At 44.7% G+C, this 16,272-nt stretch overlaps 1 protein-coding gene across 4 annotated transcripts in view; it reads right to left on the bottom strand.

The window, feature by feature from the left end:
• UBR4 (ubiquitin protein ligase E3 component n-recognin 4) overlaps positions 1-16,272 on the bottom strand; it is a 131,679-nt gene that overhangs the window by 53,784 nt on the left and 61,623 nt on the right. For 2 of the 4 annotated variants that reach the window (XM_042951688.1, XM_042951685.1), the window contains exons 51-60: positions 15,744-15,878; positions 14,581-14,755; positions 13,562-13,702; positions 12,567-12,688; positions 11,764-11,875; positions 9,869-9,999; positions 9,570-9,747; positions 9,002-9,106; positions 7,305-7,442; positions 6,284-6,458 (exon numbers count right to left, since the gene is read on the bottom strand). In XM_042951688.1, the coding sequence (XP_042807622.1) occupies positions 6,284-6,458; positions 7,305-7,442; positions 9,002-9,106; positions 9,570-9,747; positions 9,869-9,999; positions 11,764-11,875; positions 12,567-12,688; positions 13,562-13,702; positions 14,581-14,755; positions 15,744-15,878 (1,412 nt within the window). The remainder of the gene's footprint in view (positions 1-6,283; positions 6,459-7,304; positions 7,443-9,001; positions 9,107-9,569; positions 9,748-9,868; positions 10,000-11,763; positions 11,876-12,566; positions 12,689-13,561; positions 13,703-14,580; positions 14,756-15,743; positions 15,879-16,272) is intronic. The other 2 variants (XM_042951686.1, XM_042951687.1) reach the window with 2 other exon arrangements.

Raw genomic sequence — 16,272 nt, forward strand, 5'->3', positions numbered from 1 at the left:
TGGACCCATGAGCTCTCCCACACATTCAGTTAGGCACTAACTAGCCTTCTTCATCTGCATACACGGCTGGGCTTCCCTATCATATGCGTACCTCTGGGTCTCTTGTGAATATGCTATTTCAAGACACGACCAAAATGAAAATTAATTTATTAGCATCTTATTAGACAGGCCGGTCGGCAGTCTCATCTAACACACAATCTTACACCGATTAAGAGTGCATCTGCTGAGTTAATGGATTCGCTCTCACAATACGTAAACTGATCTTGCTTCATTTTACTTTACAGACTGTGTATAACAAGCCGTATGCCTACATACACATAAAAAAGTGATTTTCAGGTATTAACATACCCCAAGAGATATCCAGAATATTTTCAAAGTAGTAAAAGTTTGAACCTAAGTATGGGGTCTTACTTGAATGATAAATGACCATGATTCCAAAAATAACTCAAAGGAATGAGCTAACAGTCCTTCAGAATACAGTTACACCTAAAACCTCACTTATGCATCCGAGAACAAAGCAAGCTGTGTGGGGAGCACAAATGAGTAAGAACTGCTCAGGAATGTACAAGACATAGCAAAGAAAGTAAGATGATGGTAGCAGTTCAATACTTGCAGGATAAAACACAGCAAGCTTTGCGATGGGATTAAAATCTTCAGATACGCAGAACATACTTGTGAATACACATGTATGAAAGAAAAGTAAACAAAATGAGCAGAGTCTGGACCTGGACCAAGATGCTGTCAGACTGCTGGCTTTTCACTCTTAAATGGGAAGCCTAACAAACAAAGGGGGTGCCTGGGTGACTCAGTCAGTTAAGCATCTGACTCTTGATCTCAGCTCAGGTCTTGATCCCAGGTTCGTGGGTTCAAAGGCCCCATGTTGGGATCTGTGCTGTGCATGGAGCTGACTTTAAAAAAAAAAACAAATAAAAAACATCTAACCAAAAAAAAGTAAACTCTACACAAAAAATTGCAACTTCCTTTTCTTTAGTGGCTTAAAGTAACAACAATTCAGTTACTGGGGCGCCTGGGTAGCTCAGTTGGTTAAGTGTCTGACTTCGGCTCAGGTCATGATCTCGTGATTCGTGGGTTCGAGCCCTGCGTCGGGCTCTGTGCTGACAGCTCGGAGCCTGGAGTCTGCTTCGGATTCTGTATCTCCCTCTCTCTCCACCCCTTCCCTGCTCACGCACGTGCTCTCTCTCTCTCTCTTTCAAAGGTAAACATTAAAAAAAAAAAAAAAAAAAAACAGTTATTAACATTATTTAAAACGGGTCATGGGTGCCTGGCTGGCTCAGTTGGTGGAGCATGCAACTTTTGATCTCGAGATTGTAGGTTCAAGCCCCACACTGGGTGTAAAGATTACTTAAAACTAAAAAGTCTTTAAAAGAAAAGACTTTAACAATTGCTCGATTAAATTATCCCTGAAAAAAACAAAAGTTAACTTAAAACCACTTTAGATATTTCTATTACTAACATGGCTAGATTACCTAAAATGGCCTTCCTAAAGACGCTAAAGATATAAAAAGATAAAACATCATTTTAGAAGCAATGCTGAGGGGCACCTGGGTGGCTCAGTCGGTTGAGCGTCCGACTCGATTTTGGCTCACGTCATGACCTCGCAGTTGTGAGATCGAGCCTCACCTCAGGATTCTCTCTTTCCCTCTGCCCTTCTCCCCTGTTCCCACTCACTCGCTCTTTCTCAGGATAAATAAACATTAAAAAGAAAAAAGCAACGTGGAGTCTCAAGAAATCTGAAAGGATTGAAATTACACAGTATGTTCCCAACCATGGTAAGTTAAATCGTAAATTAGTAACGAAAAAATAACGAGCAACATACTTCTAAATATCCTATGAAACAAAGATCCAATTACAATAGAACTTAAAAAACATTCTGAACTGAAGAGCAATGAAATACAATGCATCCAAATACATGGGATCTAGCTAAAGCAGAATTTAAAGGGAAGTTTAGAGAGAAATATATAGCTTCAAATATGTACTTAAAATGAAAGGTGGAACACCAATTATTTAAGCTTCCCTTTTTTTTTTTTTTTTTTCCCTCTGTATTTTAGAGAGAGAGCATGAGCAGGGGAGAGGGAAGAGGGAGGGAGGGAGAGAATCTTAGTGCTTGGTCCAACCCTAGGATCATGACCTGAGCTGAAATCAAGAGTTGGACGTTCAACCGAGCCCCCAGCTTCCATCTTAAGCTAGAAAAAGAACAAAAAATTAACCCCCCCCCCAAAAAAAATAAGGTACTACACCAACTTTAGTAAGCAGAAAAAAGAAACAGTAAGAGTGGTAATAAGGAGCACCTGAGTGGCTCAGTCGCTTCAGCGTCCAACTCTTGATTTCGGCTCATGTCATGATCTCACAGTTCATGGGTTCGAGCCCCAGATCGGGCTCCATGCAGACAGTGCAGAGCTTGCCTGAGATATTCTCTCTCTCTCTCTCTCTCTCTGCCCCTGCCCCACTTGGCATACTCTTTCTCTCTCTCAAAATAAATAACTTAAAAAAAATTTTTTTTTAAAAAGAGTGGAAATAAAATAGAAAGCAGACATAAAACAGGAAAATCAAAGGCAGAATTCAGTTCCTTATAAATAAAGTTGGTAACTCCAAGCAAAACTGACTTTTAAAAAAAGAACACGGGCACCTGGGTGGCTGGCTCAGTTGGTTAGGCTTCCGACTTCAGCTCAGGTCATGATCTCACAGTTTGGGAGTTCGAGGCCTGTGTCGGGTTGCTGATAGCTCAGGGCCTGGAGCCTGCTTCAGATTCTGTGTCACCCTCTCTCTCTGTCCCTCCCCCATTTGCGCACGCTCCCTCTCATAAACATTTGTAAATATATAAAAAATAAAAACGTTAAGTTACCGATATTAGAAATGAAAAAAGGTAATCACTACAGATCCTAAAGACATTAAAAGGATGATAAAAAAAAGTTTACGAACAGCTTTATGCCAACAGACATCTTTAAAAAATTAACAAATTATTTGAAAAGGACAACATACCAAAACTGACACATGAGGAAACATAAAAAATTCTGTATCATTTAAAAAATGAATCTGTAAACTTTTTTATTTAAGGGACAGAAAGAGCATGAGCAGGGGAGAGGCAGAGGAAGAGGGAGAGGGAGGGGGAGAGGGGGAGAGGGGGGGAAGGAGAGAGAGAGAGAGAGAGAGAGAGACAGAGAGACAAAGAGAGAGAGAATCCCAAGCGGGCTCCACACTGTCAACACAGAGACCAACAGGGAGCTTGATCCCATGAACTGTGAAATCATGACCTGAGCTGAAATTAAAAGACACTTAACCAACTGAACCACCTAGATGCCCCTGAATCTGTGATTTTAAATCTTCCCTTAAAGAAAGTCCAGACCAGATGAGTTCACTGCTAAATTTTTATAAGAGAATTTATACATTATATAATGCCGTTCTCACATAAGCTCTTCTAAATGACAGCAAAAGGGGAAACATGTCCTCACTTTAGGAGGCCAGAATAATATAAATACCAATACCTGACAAAAACGTTTCAAACAAAAATTACAGGTCTAGATAAAATATTAGCAATTCAAATCCAGTGATACAAAGGACCGGATATCACAAGCAAGTGTCCTCACAAGGTTGGTTTAATAACAGAAAAATCAATTAATGTGGTTTACAACTACAAACAGATGTAACAAAAACAACTGGAAAGCTTCAAACAGATCGTAAGAAACTATAAATTAAGCACGGGTGATTTTTTCAAAGAAAAAAAAAAGCTATCACGAGAGATGGAAAAGAGAATATGATAGTAAAACATCTATTTTCAGTAGGCTCCCAGAAAGAAAAAAATGACAGAAAACGAGACAGAAGCAGTATCTGTTGAGCATAATAAGTGAGAATTGTCTAGAATAAAAAGACACTAACTCAAACATTCAACATTTCCAAAGACCACTAAGTAGAAGAAATGCAAAGAAATCCATCCTAACCATATCCTAAAAACGATGATAAAATAAATATTTTATAAGCAGCAGTAAGAACACTATTTTCGAAGAAGCAGTAATTATGACAGCAGATGACTTCTCACGGTAGGTATCGTTTTCAATTTGGGGGGAGAAAACTCTCAAAGAAAACTGTATACCCATCAAAAACATGTCTACAAAATGTGAGCTGAATAAAGACATTTTCAGACTGAGAAAATCTGAGATTTTGTAACCAGCCGCCCTCCCCTAAAGGAAAGTCTAAATGACATACTTCAACAGAAAATGATCCCAGACAGGGGCGCCTGGGTGGCTCAGTCGGTTAAGCATCCGACTTCGGCTCAGGTCACGATCTCGCGGTCCGTGAGTTCGAGCCCCACATCGGGCTCTGTGCTGACAGCTCAGAGCCTGGAGCCTGTTTCCGATTCTGTGTCTCCCTCTCTCTGACCCTCCCCCGTTCATGCTCTGTCTCTCTCTGTCTCAAAAATAAATAAACGTTTAAAAAAAAAAAAAAGAAAAGAAAATGATCCCAGACAGAAGGTCTGACATGCACAAGAAAATGCCGAGCACAGGAAGAGGTAAACATATAAGTAAATCTGAATAAACACCAACCACATAAACTATATAAAACAGTAACAATACCTTGAAAGCTTCAAAAGCCTTTTTTAAAAAGAAATTAAAGCACAGGAAAGTCACCGCTTAAGTTGATAAGAAGGGGCCAAGCCTTCTAAGGTCCTCTCTAGTATTCAGGTAGAAGATACAGCTCTTAGTTAACTCTGGTTTTGGAGAAGTTAAACGTACACACTGAAATGAGGAGGGTAACCACCAAGACACTGCAGTACCAAACATGGAGGCAGGGCAGGTAAAAGGAAAGAAAAAGGAATGAAAACATAGGAAATCAACCCAAAAGAGGACTGCAAAGACAAAAAGAGGCACCGAAACAGTCAAAACAAAGAAACAGCAGGAGGTGAACGGTAGGCATAAATTCAAATACATCAGTAATTAACACTAATCACAAATAAACTTAACCATTTTGATTAACAAGCAAAGGAAGACTGGATTAAAAAGGCTTTAAATAAATTTCGGGGCGCCTGGGTGGCGCAGTCGGTTAAGCGTCCGACTTCAGCCAGGTCACGATCTCGCGGTCCGTGAGTTCGAGCCCCGCGTCAGGCTCTGGGCTGATGGCTCAGAGCCTGGAGCCTGTTTCCGATTCTGTGTCTCCCTCTCTCTCTGCCCCTCCCCCGTTCATGCTCTGTCTCTCTCTGTCCCAAAAATAAATAAACGTTGAAAAAAAAAAAATTAAAAAAAAAAAAAAAAAAAAAAAGGCTTTAAATAAATTTCAAAAAACAAGAAATCACAAAGACCACATTCTCTGGACACACAGAATTAACCCAGAGAGCACGTTAAGTGAGAAAAAAAAGATTAAGTAAAAAACCCCTTCGTGTTAAGTTAAAAAACAAACCCCATCAAAATATCATCAGCTGGGCCAGAGGTCACCTTCATCAGAGATGTTCCAAGAACTGAGGTTCAAGTGGTGGGAAACGGGGAGTACGGGAGACACTCGCTGACGCCCTCTGAAAATGTCTCTGATGCCTATCGGCTCCAGTGACCTTTTGTAGAAATCGTGGAGTTCAAAGTGCCAGTTATTATTTCTGCACTAATGTGATACCTGTGGGCAGTTACCTATCAACAAATCTAACAAACATTAGAACACAAATGTATCTCTCTAGTCACCTCTCGGTTCAGACTACCTTCACTCCAACAATCCAGCACCAAACACCACCACAACTTCTTGAGGGAGACGGATTAGGATTTTACAGATCGCTTTCAATTTGCCAAATGCCCTATCACTGGTATCTCCAGCTATAAACACGTATTTGCTGTCACCTTATAAACACGCTGAACACGGGGAGCTACTACTTCTGGCACACACCTAGCAGCTACAACTGTTGAGCCCAGAACAGTGCTGCTTGTAAAGAGAATGCTACAACATGGGCTCATGGGTGATGAGGAAACAAGAAAGATTTGAGCGGGAAGATACACGGTTTTCCGAAAATCACTTTAGAGTGACTGAGGATATGAAATCCGGGGCCTTAAGAGAAAAACTACTTCCTATTCTCTCTGCCATTAACCTACACTGATGTAATCCTAATTAGGGTAAAGAAGACAAACCTAGAAGGCTTCCTAAGACCTTAAACTGTTTCCTGAATTTATTGCCTTCGGTATTTCAAAAGAAATATACTGGTATCGTGACTCTACCTCCTGCAACTGGTCCATCATCCTGTTCCTGGAATCTTCTCCCACAGTCTCTTGACTGCAAATGACCAAGTCCTAACCTGTTGCTAGTATGGACATCTCCTTCTCCTTCCCCTTCTCCTTCGCCCTCAGAGCCGTCTCCTTCCTGGTGTCCGGTGGTGGTGCTGATGGCTCCAGTGCTTGAGCTGACACTTCCTGGTCCAGCTGGGTGCCCCTCCACCGTGGCATCACCATAAGCACTGCTCCGACCAGATACTAGAGGGAAAAGGTTACAAAAGTGTATATCGTCGCCCAAGCGTGGTGGAACCCAATGCATTCTGAAGTCCGCAATAGTTAGGAGATGACCAGTAGCTTTAGAACATTTTTTCTTCTGCGTGAAGAAGAAAAGAAATACGGAGTGAATGCAAGATTCTGGCCCCATAGCACTATGCTGAAAGACTCCCAGGGCACCAGTCACTCAACCTTCTATGGTACAGAAGATCCACCTACAAAAACAATCTTAATCTCTGTTGCTGATAAATTTCCATCTCGTAACCCAAAGGACCCTCACATTGCCTTGGGAATCTAGAAATTACCAGCTACTCTTAATCTCTTCTACAAAATATTTTCCTATCAAATTTTTAACCACAGACTGGTTTACAAGGTCAAACCCAAATGGCATGCTTTCTCATTCTAGAGCCCTGCCCTTTCAGCCAGTAGACTATGGCCTGCCATGTTAACACATCAGATCATCAACAGGAGGACTGTCCAGAACAGCTTCCCCCAATAGAGGGGGACAAGAGCCACAGTACGATGGACTTTAAGGTCGTACCGTTAACTGTTTTAGATCAGTCATGATTTGGGATTATGCACGTCACTGCTTTCTCCCAAAAAGAGACAATTAAAAGTGGCCTGTAAAATATCCCAATATTAACCATCTGGTGCTTAAGCTATTATCCCTGAACGTTTGAAACTCCAAAGTTGAGGTCAAATGAATTTCTCAAGGCTTTCAGCGAGCCCTCAAAACTTCCCTTGCCTGACACCAACCCCCAGAACCCGGGCAGAGACTCCTAGTGTGTTCCCGCCCCTGCCCAGGGAGATTGGGCCCCCCAGCCACATTACCACTGTGCTCGCCGGCCACCGAGTCCACGGCGCTCCCCCCGCTCTCCGAGCCCACGCTACCACCATGCTCAGCAGGGGAGGTCCGAAGGGTGGAGCCGTCAGTCGCCGCCGTGCTGCCCTCATCGTCCGAGGCTGGAGCTAAGAGAATAACGAGAGCTGTTACAGGTAAAAACCCCTCCTGGGGCGACAGCATCAAACCACATAGTGCAGAGGGGACACAATGCGGTTGATACATCCTGTCATCAAAGGAAAAAGGGAGAGATTTGCTTTGCTGGTTAATCACCAACAGGAACAAACACTGTACACGGTGCATTGCAAACAGTACTTAGACAGAAGTGAAACCCCAGTTCGCTGGGCATTTCCTTCGCTGCTATACTACAGCGAGTAGACAGTGCAGAGATCCAACGAGAATCTGTGATGTGGACACTCAGTTTTCTAGTTAGAATGCTTCACAGTCACCACTGTCTAGGTGTTACTGACACCTGCTGAGATCAGAGACTACCCATTACCGTTCAAAGCACAGAACTCTGAATCTTAAGGAGATTTGTTTTGCAATCAGTTCATTTGTGCTTATGTGAGGAAATCACTTGTCGTGAGCTCTTGAATCAACCTTGTTTGTTTGTTTGGTTTGGTTTTTGATCAGGTGGTCCAGAGGGGAGTTCGTTGGGAAATTTCCCCCCTCCTAATCATCCTCATCAGACGCTAAGAATGAAGCAAGGAAATTCCCCAGAGACAGCCACAGCATCCAGGATCAGGGCTGAGCTGAGACAGGAGGAAAACGCTGGATGAGATACAGGGGGGAAGAAAGCCAAGACAGCCACAGAGCACGGCAGAAACACAATCGGCACAGCACGACGGCCACCTCCGAGCCTGAGAGGACGGCAACGAATGAAACTAGAGAAAAGCGACACACACCACGGCAGCAAGGTGAGAGGGACAGCCAGTTTCTCCCCCTCTCTTCTATCCAGGGTTAAACTCCCAAGAGAAGAGAGAGAAAGAAAAGAAGGAAAAAAGAAATACAGGGAAGCAGCACTCTGGAAAACTCTAGATCAACCCTTACGTCACTCAGGGGTTGATTTTCTAGTGGATCGCCCAGTGTCCCATCCTCCTCTATTTGGTCCAACTCTCTGCTCAGGACATTTTGGTTTTTTCTTATCAGATCAGCAAAGAGGTGGAGTGCAAAGACAAAACGGGGTCTGACGAGTTCCTCTGCACTTCCACCCCCACCTCCCGGGCTCACAGGCCCCTGCCGCTGAGCCTCACCGACCTGAGGCAGAACTCAGCTTCTTGCCGCTTCGCTTTTATTTGTAAATGAAGAGAAAACAGTTAATGGCATGAGCTCTAGCTACTCCTCGTCTCCCTTTCCATGTTGTCTAGAGCGTCAGGACTCTGGCGAAGAGCCCTGAAAGCTGTCACCGGAGCCCTACAGCTGACCACCCTGCAAGCCGCTCTCTCGGCCTTTCCTCGGGAGACCAGCGGGAGCCAGGCAGCATGCAAAGTGTCAGGAAGCAGAGCCACGAGCGCCTTTGCCGAGCTGCATCACCGTGCCCTCCACACCCGCATTCCTAAAGCAAAGGCAGAAGCAGGAAGTCCAGAATGGCCTGTCAAAGCAGCTGCCCGTTCCACTCTCACAGCACCAGAAGCGAGGCCGCAGGGTCCTGGGGCCCCAAGCCGCGCTCCTTGCTGTGGACAGTTACCTGATGCTGTGGTGTCAGAGAGGGTTCCTGCGTCCAGAGAGGAAGAGCTGGGTGCCTGGCCGGACAGCCCCAGGCTCTGCAGGCCCAGGGCACTGCTGCTGCTGCCTGGGAAACAAGTGGAGAGTGAGCACAGCATTCCTTCCAGACCCCGTCCACAGCACTGCTTTGGCTGCCTGCTGCCCTCGGGAGTCTAAATTCACCGGCGTGTGACCCCCTCTGGCCTGGAGGAAGTTAATCAACAGCCGGTGCTGTCCACCCACCAAGTCTGGTTACAGACATGGTGGAAGGCTTCCTTCAGCTCAGGCAGGACACAGGCCGGAGGAATCTAACAGATTTGGGAGGAAATAATCCAAAAGACCAAACTAACGGAAATGAGGAGATTGGTTCCCAGACTGCAAATCCCACCACGACCCTGTCACTCTCCACCTGTGTCTCTGAACAGCTCTCACCCAGATCCACCTCTCCCCAAATCTGGGGACAAGCTAAGTCAGCCGGATATCAGTAACTGCCAGACCCTCTCTGCTGCTCAAGGCCGCCGGGCGGCTCTGCTCCCGGCACGGCCTTCTACCTTGTTGGTCCTGCTGCAGGCTCAGGGCAATGGCTAGTTCAACCATGGTCTCGTCATCTGCATCGGGCGGGATGTCCAGCATGGGGGGGAAGCCCTCTGCGCCTGCCAGCAGGGCCTCCAGGGGAGAGGGGTTGCCATTGTTGACATTTTCAGCTGTCTCCAGGACCATCGACTCAGACTGCAGAGAGAAAGCTCTGTCAGTGTCCCACAGTAAATGGCAGCTTTTGCAAGTCCACAGAATGAGAGCTAGAGGAGAGCTAAGAGACTCTTCCTCTCCTCTCCTGCTGCCAGAGACTCACCACCATCTCAAAATCTCCATGGTCCACCTCACTCTGTTCCTGGCTCTCCTGACGGATGTGACCAGCATTCGGAATCCCTGATGACTGCATTTTCTCATCTGCATCATCATCATCATCGTCATCCTTATCTCCTGAGCCAAAGAAACCCCAGTCACCCAACAGTGCCTGTTCTTTCCTCCCTTGGCGTGTGGTGTGCACAGTCATGCAGCAGCGTAAACCCAAGACGAGCTACCAGCTAGAGCCCTATGCTTTAGAGGTAAGCCACAAGGACACCCCAGCCTTGTCTCTCACTCCCTGGGCCCAGCAGGATCTTGCCCCCTTAGGAGAAGACTTTCCCAGCTGATGAAGTGACAAAACAAAAAAAAAAAAACCAAAACTGAAAACAAAATGAAACAAACAAACAAAAAAAACAACCTGAATTCCACGGGCATAAAAATCTAAGACCAGTAGGCCCCAGGAGCTCCCACCAACTCCCACGAGACCTTGGGCAAGACCGGGGAAATAGTACAATTGAGATGTTTATCTGTGACATCACGGCAGCCTGGAGTATCATTTCACTCCTGTCCAAAACAGCTGTGTTGTGGGATTTTCATACTACATAACCATTACGAGAAGAACCAGAACTAAAATGTACAACCATCGAATAGAAACTGAGGCCACCGCTACAGGTCCTGCCCAGGCTGGCTTCTGTGTCAGGTGGGGAGCCCTTCTGATAACGGAGAAAGGAGTCCGGTTTAAACCCCTAATTGTCAGAAGAGGGTGGAGGCCTTCCTTGCCTTCCACTTACTGGGTTGTGAAAGCACGTGACAAAGGCCTGAACTGGAAACGTCAATTACCTGTATGGTAGTTTCTCACCCAAGAAAAGAGGCACAAACTGTTGCCTAACTCAAGTTTACATTAATAAATAATATCCAAAGAAGGTTATCCGAAGATCGTCAAGTTGCACACATTCCAATAAACCTGCAATTGTACCAAAAGGTGGCCACCAGCCACGTGTAGCTGCAGAGCAATGAAAACGCAGCTAGTCCAAAGAGACATGTGGGATTAGTGTGAACGCACTACATTCTGAAAACGGTACAAAAAAATTTTTTAAATGGGAAGTATTTCATTAGCAAATTTTTATACTGAGTGCATGTTGAAATGGTATTCTTTACATACTGGACTTACTTCTTTTTGCTCTTTATAATGTAACTAGTGGAAAATTTAAAGTTACATATGGGACTTTCATTGGAAATTTACTTGTGAGCCAAAGGAAATAACCAGAGAGTTACATAATCGTGCTAATATTTAGACATTTTGTAGAACTGCTTTTACTAAAATGTTAAATGTCATGCCCTTGACTTGTGTCCAAGTGCATCAGGAGGGGTATCTCTTGTGATATTTGCTAACAAACTTACTGTAGGTCAAGACCACTGGGGATACTACCCCTTAGGCAATAGAATGGGCCCTTAACGAAGAGTTCTTATGCTAGGAAAATATAGGTTTCCTGAAAAATGACTGTTTTTTGTCTTTACTCACTGTGACTTTTGTTAACTGTTCTTATTTTTGCTATAGCTCTCGGGAAGCTTTCAGCCGAATATAAAATCTTCATTTGTTAATAATGCAAGACACATAACAATCTCAGGACAGAAATTTTCTATATTCTTGGCTCACTTTTACCATTAACCTTTCTTTGTTTTCTTATGGCTTCAATTTTATTTTTATTCTATTTACTATATGCATCTTTAGGTGCCACCTTAAAATCTTTATGGAACAAAGCAGGGTAAGACACAGGATAGACAAACAAAGCTTCCAGGACCTTGGTCAACATGAGCAATACCGCCTAAGGCTGTACACCTCCCTCTCCCTGGCCCCACCACGTGCACACACAAGCCTAAACCCAGACTTCACATTACCCATTGGAGTGTTGCTTCGAGGGGAGGATGGCAATGTCACATGTCTCCGCTTGTTCCTGGGCCTTAAGACTCGAATTAGAGCTTGTTTACAAGAGAAGCTCACGGCAGGATCCTGAGATTAAAAAAAAACCAAAAAACAAAACAAACAAACAAAAAAAAAAACTAGCATGCTTATTAGGTTTTATATTATTCACGAAATTGTCTATAAAAAAACTTTCCTTTCTTGGTCAGTCACTTACATACGTGTGAAAGACCTATCTATCTACTCTCACCTGCAACCCTGCTGACCAAATTCAGTAGTTAATCCCATCTCCAGACCTGGTATATGTTAAGATGCACTTCCTGCCTACCTGAATCTCAGTTCCTGGTAACAGACTGGCTGGTCACAGTGGCTCTCTACAAACTGATCTGGCTTTTCATCAGATCGCAGGCTCATCCTCGCTCTGTGCTAAAATCAGTACTTCGAACATTGAGCTTCTATGACACAATCACTGGAACTGGATCTTGACGTTCATTCACACACTCATTTAACAGTAACTTAGCACAAACTATGTAGCAACCGCCGGTATATTCCCTGGGGACTTAGCACTGAACAAGAAAAACAAAATCCATCCCTGTTTCAAACCTTTCTATTCCATGAAATGAGTGAGATTATAAAGATTTCATTGATATTCAAAACCCTTACTTCCCATTACCTTCCTTTAAGTCTACTGTATTTCCTAACAAACTCACAAAAAAAAAAAAAAACGTTTCCCAACATTCCCAGGCCAATACAAGATATCTGGGGCTGGCCCGATACGTACGGGACACAGTAGCATCTGCATGTAGATCTTGGATGCTGTATTAATACAGTCCAGCTCACACGTGCAGTAACCATGGATAATGTCTACCAGGGCGTTGACGGTAGCTTCAATGTGAGTTAGGCCTAAAGGGGAGGAAAATACAGTAGAAAAACTTCTAGCTACTTGAAAATCTAACACGGAAGTACAAAGTCTCATCCCCACATAAAGGTCAAGCTAACAAAAACCGGCAAGGGCTCACGCACTCGGCAGAACAAACAAAACACACATACAAAAGGTGGGTTATCAACATCATTTGTGATTTACTTTATTAACAGTCTCCTAATCTCTCAAACTGTCCTCGAAAGCCTTTCCAGATATCCTGCATCACTGAAATAAGTAGGCGTCTACTCTTAGAAACCAAAAGACAGGGTAGAAAAGTATGACGAGATGAGCAGATTGTACGTGTTCCCCATAATCCTCAGGTCTTACGTGATGATAAACTTGACTCTGACCCGCCTTTTAGGTTTACTGCCCATGCAGCCTGCAAACACAAATGAGCACCAGGGCTCACTCTACTCTCCAAGATTGCTACTCGGATCTTTACTTTTCCACGTACACTTTGGAGAGTGAGAAGTTAGATACCAAACACAGCAGCAACTCGGGAATAAAACATTCTCAAGCTGATGCTTCACTTCTCCCTTCTGAAGTGGCTTTGATCAAGCTCTCAAAAAATTTTTAGAACAATTATAACTGCCAGTAAGGATACAGAGATACACAAAAGTGCCCCTCTATGAGAAATATTCAACCCCAGGGGAGGAGATACGGTACGAGAAAATCCCGCTTCTCTGCCACACTGCTGAATTCCTGTATCAGAAAGAACGCACTGATCTCAAAGCCTTCTATTTCCTGACTATTAATTCTGGAAGAAATGGCTGGTGAAGGCTAAAGACTGAGGGCTCGATCTGTTCAAAGACAGAACTTCGATCAGGCCTCAAGTATCCCTTTTAACATGATACCTGGCAGGCAGGCAGGAGCCAAGAAGGCATTCTTGGGCTTGGACGCGTGGAGTTTCCAGAAGTGGTTCACCAGCTGGGTGATGAAACTGCAGCAGTCTCCTTCCAACTGCTTCTGAGGATCTCTCCCCTCATCCGCTCCTTCTAAGCAGGAGACAGAAAATGATTAACAACGGTAAATCTGACATGGAAGTTAATTTGTTTTAAGGTTAACTCAGGTCAAGGAAGCTTGCCTGGGGAGGGAGTTTCAAGTGGGGCCCCAATCAATATGCCAACTATCCCTAGACTCCAGCAGGCACATCTAGGAAAAAAACAGTCTGGGAAAGGAATATCACAGAAAACATTGTATGTTAGAATTAAGTAGAAAGGGGAGCATTCAGGATCTTTATAGCAGACTCAGAGATCTCAGGTCCAACTGCTCAACTTCTAAAAACTAGGGGAACACGTGAGATTTTCTGGAATGACTCCTGGATGAGAGTATTAGGAAGAGGAACCGGATGATGACAGCAGATGGGAGCATGTAAATAACACAGAATTGTAAAAACATCAATAAACTGTATTTGACAAAGCAAAACAAGTTAGGTACCCAGCCAACGTGAAGCGAAGGGAGGAAAACAGAATCAAGCATGGAGAAAGACCACTGCACATGTTGTTAATAAAACACTGGCAAAAAGAATAGCAGGAGAGCAAGATTTGACCCTATTACTTTAAAGCAACCAGGGCCCAAGCTTAGCTTTGCCCTAAAATCCTAAGAGGTAGTTACTTCAGACAGAGGTTATACCTGACATCCAGAGCACTAAATAAACTCAAGGATGATTGAAGGGGCAAGCAATAGAAAGAATGTTCGCTTAAATGGTATAATCTGAACGTCAAAAGCCCTACAAGATACGAAGACAAGGGTAAAATCCCTGTCTCAAAGCATGCAGTCAGGCAGAGGCCAGAGATACGAAGAAGAGAGTGAAAGGCTATAGAAAGTGTTATTAAGCAGATTTCAGGATCACGACCAGGTAGGCCAAGTTCACCTGTTTCCATCGGGGGCAGCTTTGACTCCGTAAAGTGGACAAGGTTGTTAGGACGCATGATGGCAATGGAGCGAGCTGTGATCACCAGCCTCTGGAAGACCTCGGGGTCCAAATCCTTGCCTTCTTTGCTGGATGTGTTGAGACACTGCACAGCTTTGCTCAGCAAGGCCTGATCCTATAACAAAAGTATCACAGAGGATGAACCAAAACTAAGGGCTGGGTAGGATACTCCAGCAAAGAGGACAGAACAGCTGGCAGATCATCAGGATGGCTACCTTCTCTCGGGAAAACAGGTTAATTACCGCCAACTACCTGGAACAAGTTTTCAAAGCAGCCCAGTACAGGTAAACTTCTTCACACAGAAAACATTAAAGGCACAAAATTCAGAAGTCATGAAATAAGTATCAAAGTGTGACAGGAAAATGTGGACCCACCCGATTCTCCAGACCTGCAACATCCCCAATCACTTTGCTACAGTGGAAGAACCGTTTCTCTGCGAGTTCCTATCACAAGAATCTGTTTCTAAACTGCCTTTCCTCAAGAGGTTCAGCAGGTGAAACCTGCATTTCTCGGTGTTCTGGGTTAGAGGCACCAATGCTAACCATGGCATCTGGCCTGTTGGCTTCTTCCTCCTTGATCTGTCACCTTTTCCGTCTATGGCAACTGCTCTCACTTACTGCCTTCCGCCACCACTTACATTTATAGGTGAGACTCCCCCCTCTCTTCCCCCTGCACACCCACCCCTGCCCCCAGATTCCCCCTCAGAGTCTCTCCAACAACCATTTGGCAATCTCCCCATAAGCAGTACACCTAATCCAGGGTTGTGCCACAGCTGGAGGAGGATCTCCGCGATTCCCAAGTCCTCACACTTTTTCCAGGGAAAGCACCCCCAGTCTTTCTTAGATCTTGCTGATGCTATTAGTGGCCAAAAACTCAGTGCAAACCAGGGGCCCATCCGACAGCTTGTCATCAGTTTTGAGGGGTAGTCATTAATTTCCCAGGAGAGACTTTAGATGACGTGGGTCTCATCTCAGTGGGGTCGTTTCCCCACCAGACTTCACACTCCCCTCCTCATTTTCCACGTGAAAAGTCAGCTCACTTGATTCCCCATCAGTACCACAACCTCCACTTCTGCAGAAGGCTTCCTGGGAGGGAATGAGTACCTTATGGCTGTGATAGGCCGAGCGGCTGGTGTGCAAGCTGGCCAGGAGGCTCTTGGACTGCTGCTGAACACTGGCAGGTGCCGGCAGGGACAGCAGCAAAGTGGCCAGCTCCTGGGCTGCATTCTTGTTTCTCTCCTGGTGCAGAAGACAGCAGAGTTCTCACTAACCCCACCAAGTCCATGCGGAATGAACGGTCTACGCTCTGCCCTCCCCCTTCCTCTTTCCAAGGCCACCGGTGCTAGGTTATGCTCTACGGACTGCTGAGAGCAAGATGAAGATTTTCAGAAATGACAATCCTCCCACAACACGGGAGCAGGAATCGAGTCCAAGCCTATGACTCCTGGAACAGCGTTCTTTCTACCAGCACTCATCCTACTCTATGAAATGCCCTTGCTATGGGTCCCCCCAAAAGTAGGACAGAAGGCCTTAAGCCAAAGACTTCTCTGGAGCTTCTCTGCAAATCAAGATTATGCTATAAATATTCTTTAGCTGCAAGGCCTCGGGCCTCTGACAACTCCACTGACTTCCT

This window comes from Panthera leo, chromosome C1 (assembly GCF_018350215.1).
Source record: "Panthera leo isolate Ple1 chromosome C1, P.leo_Ple1_pat1.1, whole genome shotgun sequence".
Lineage (NCBI taxonomy): Eukaryota > Metazoa > Chordata > Mammalia > Carnivora > Felidae > Panthera > Panthera leo.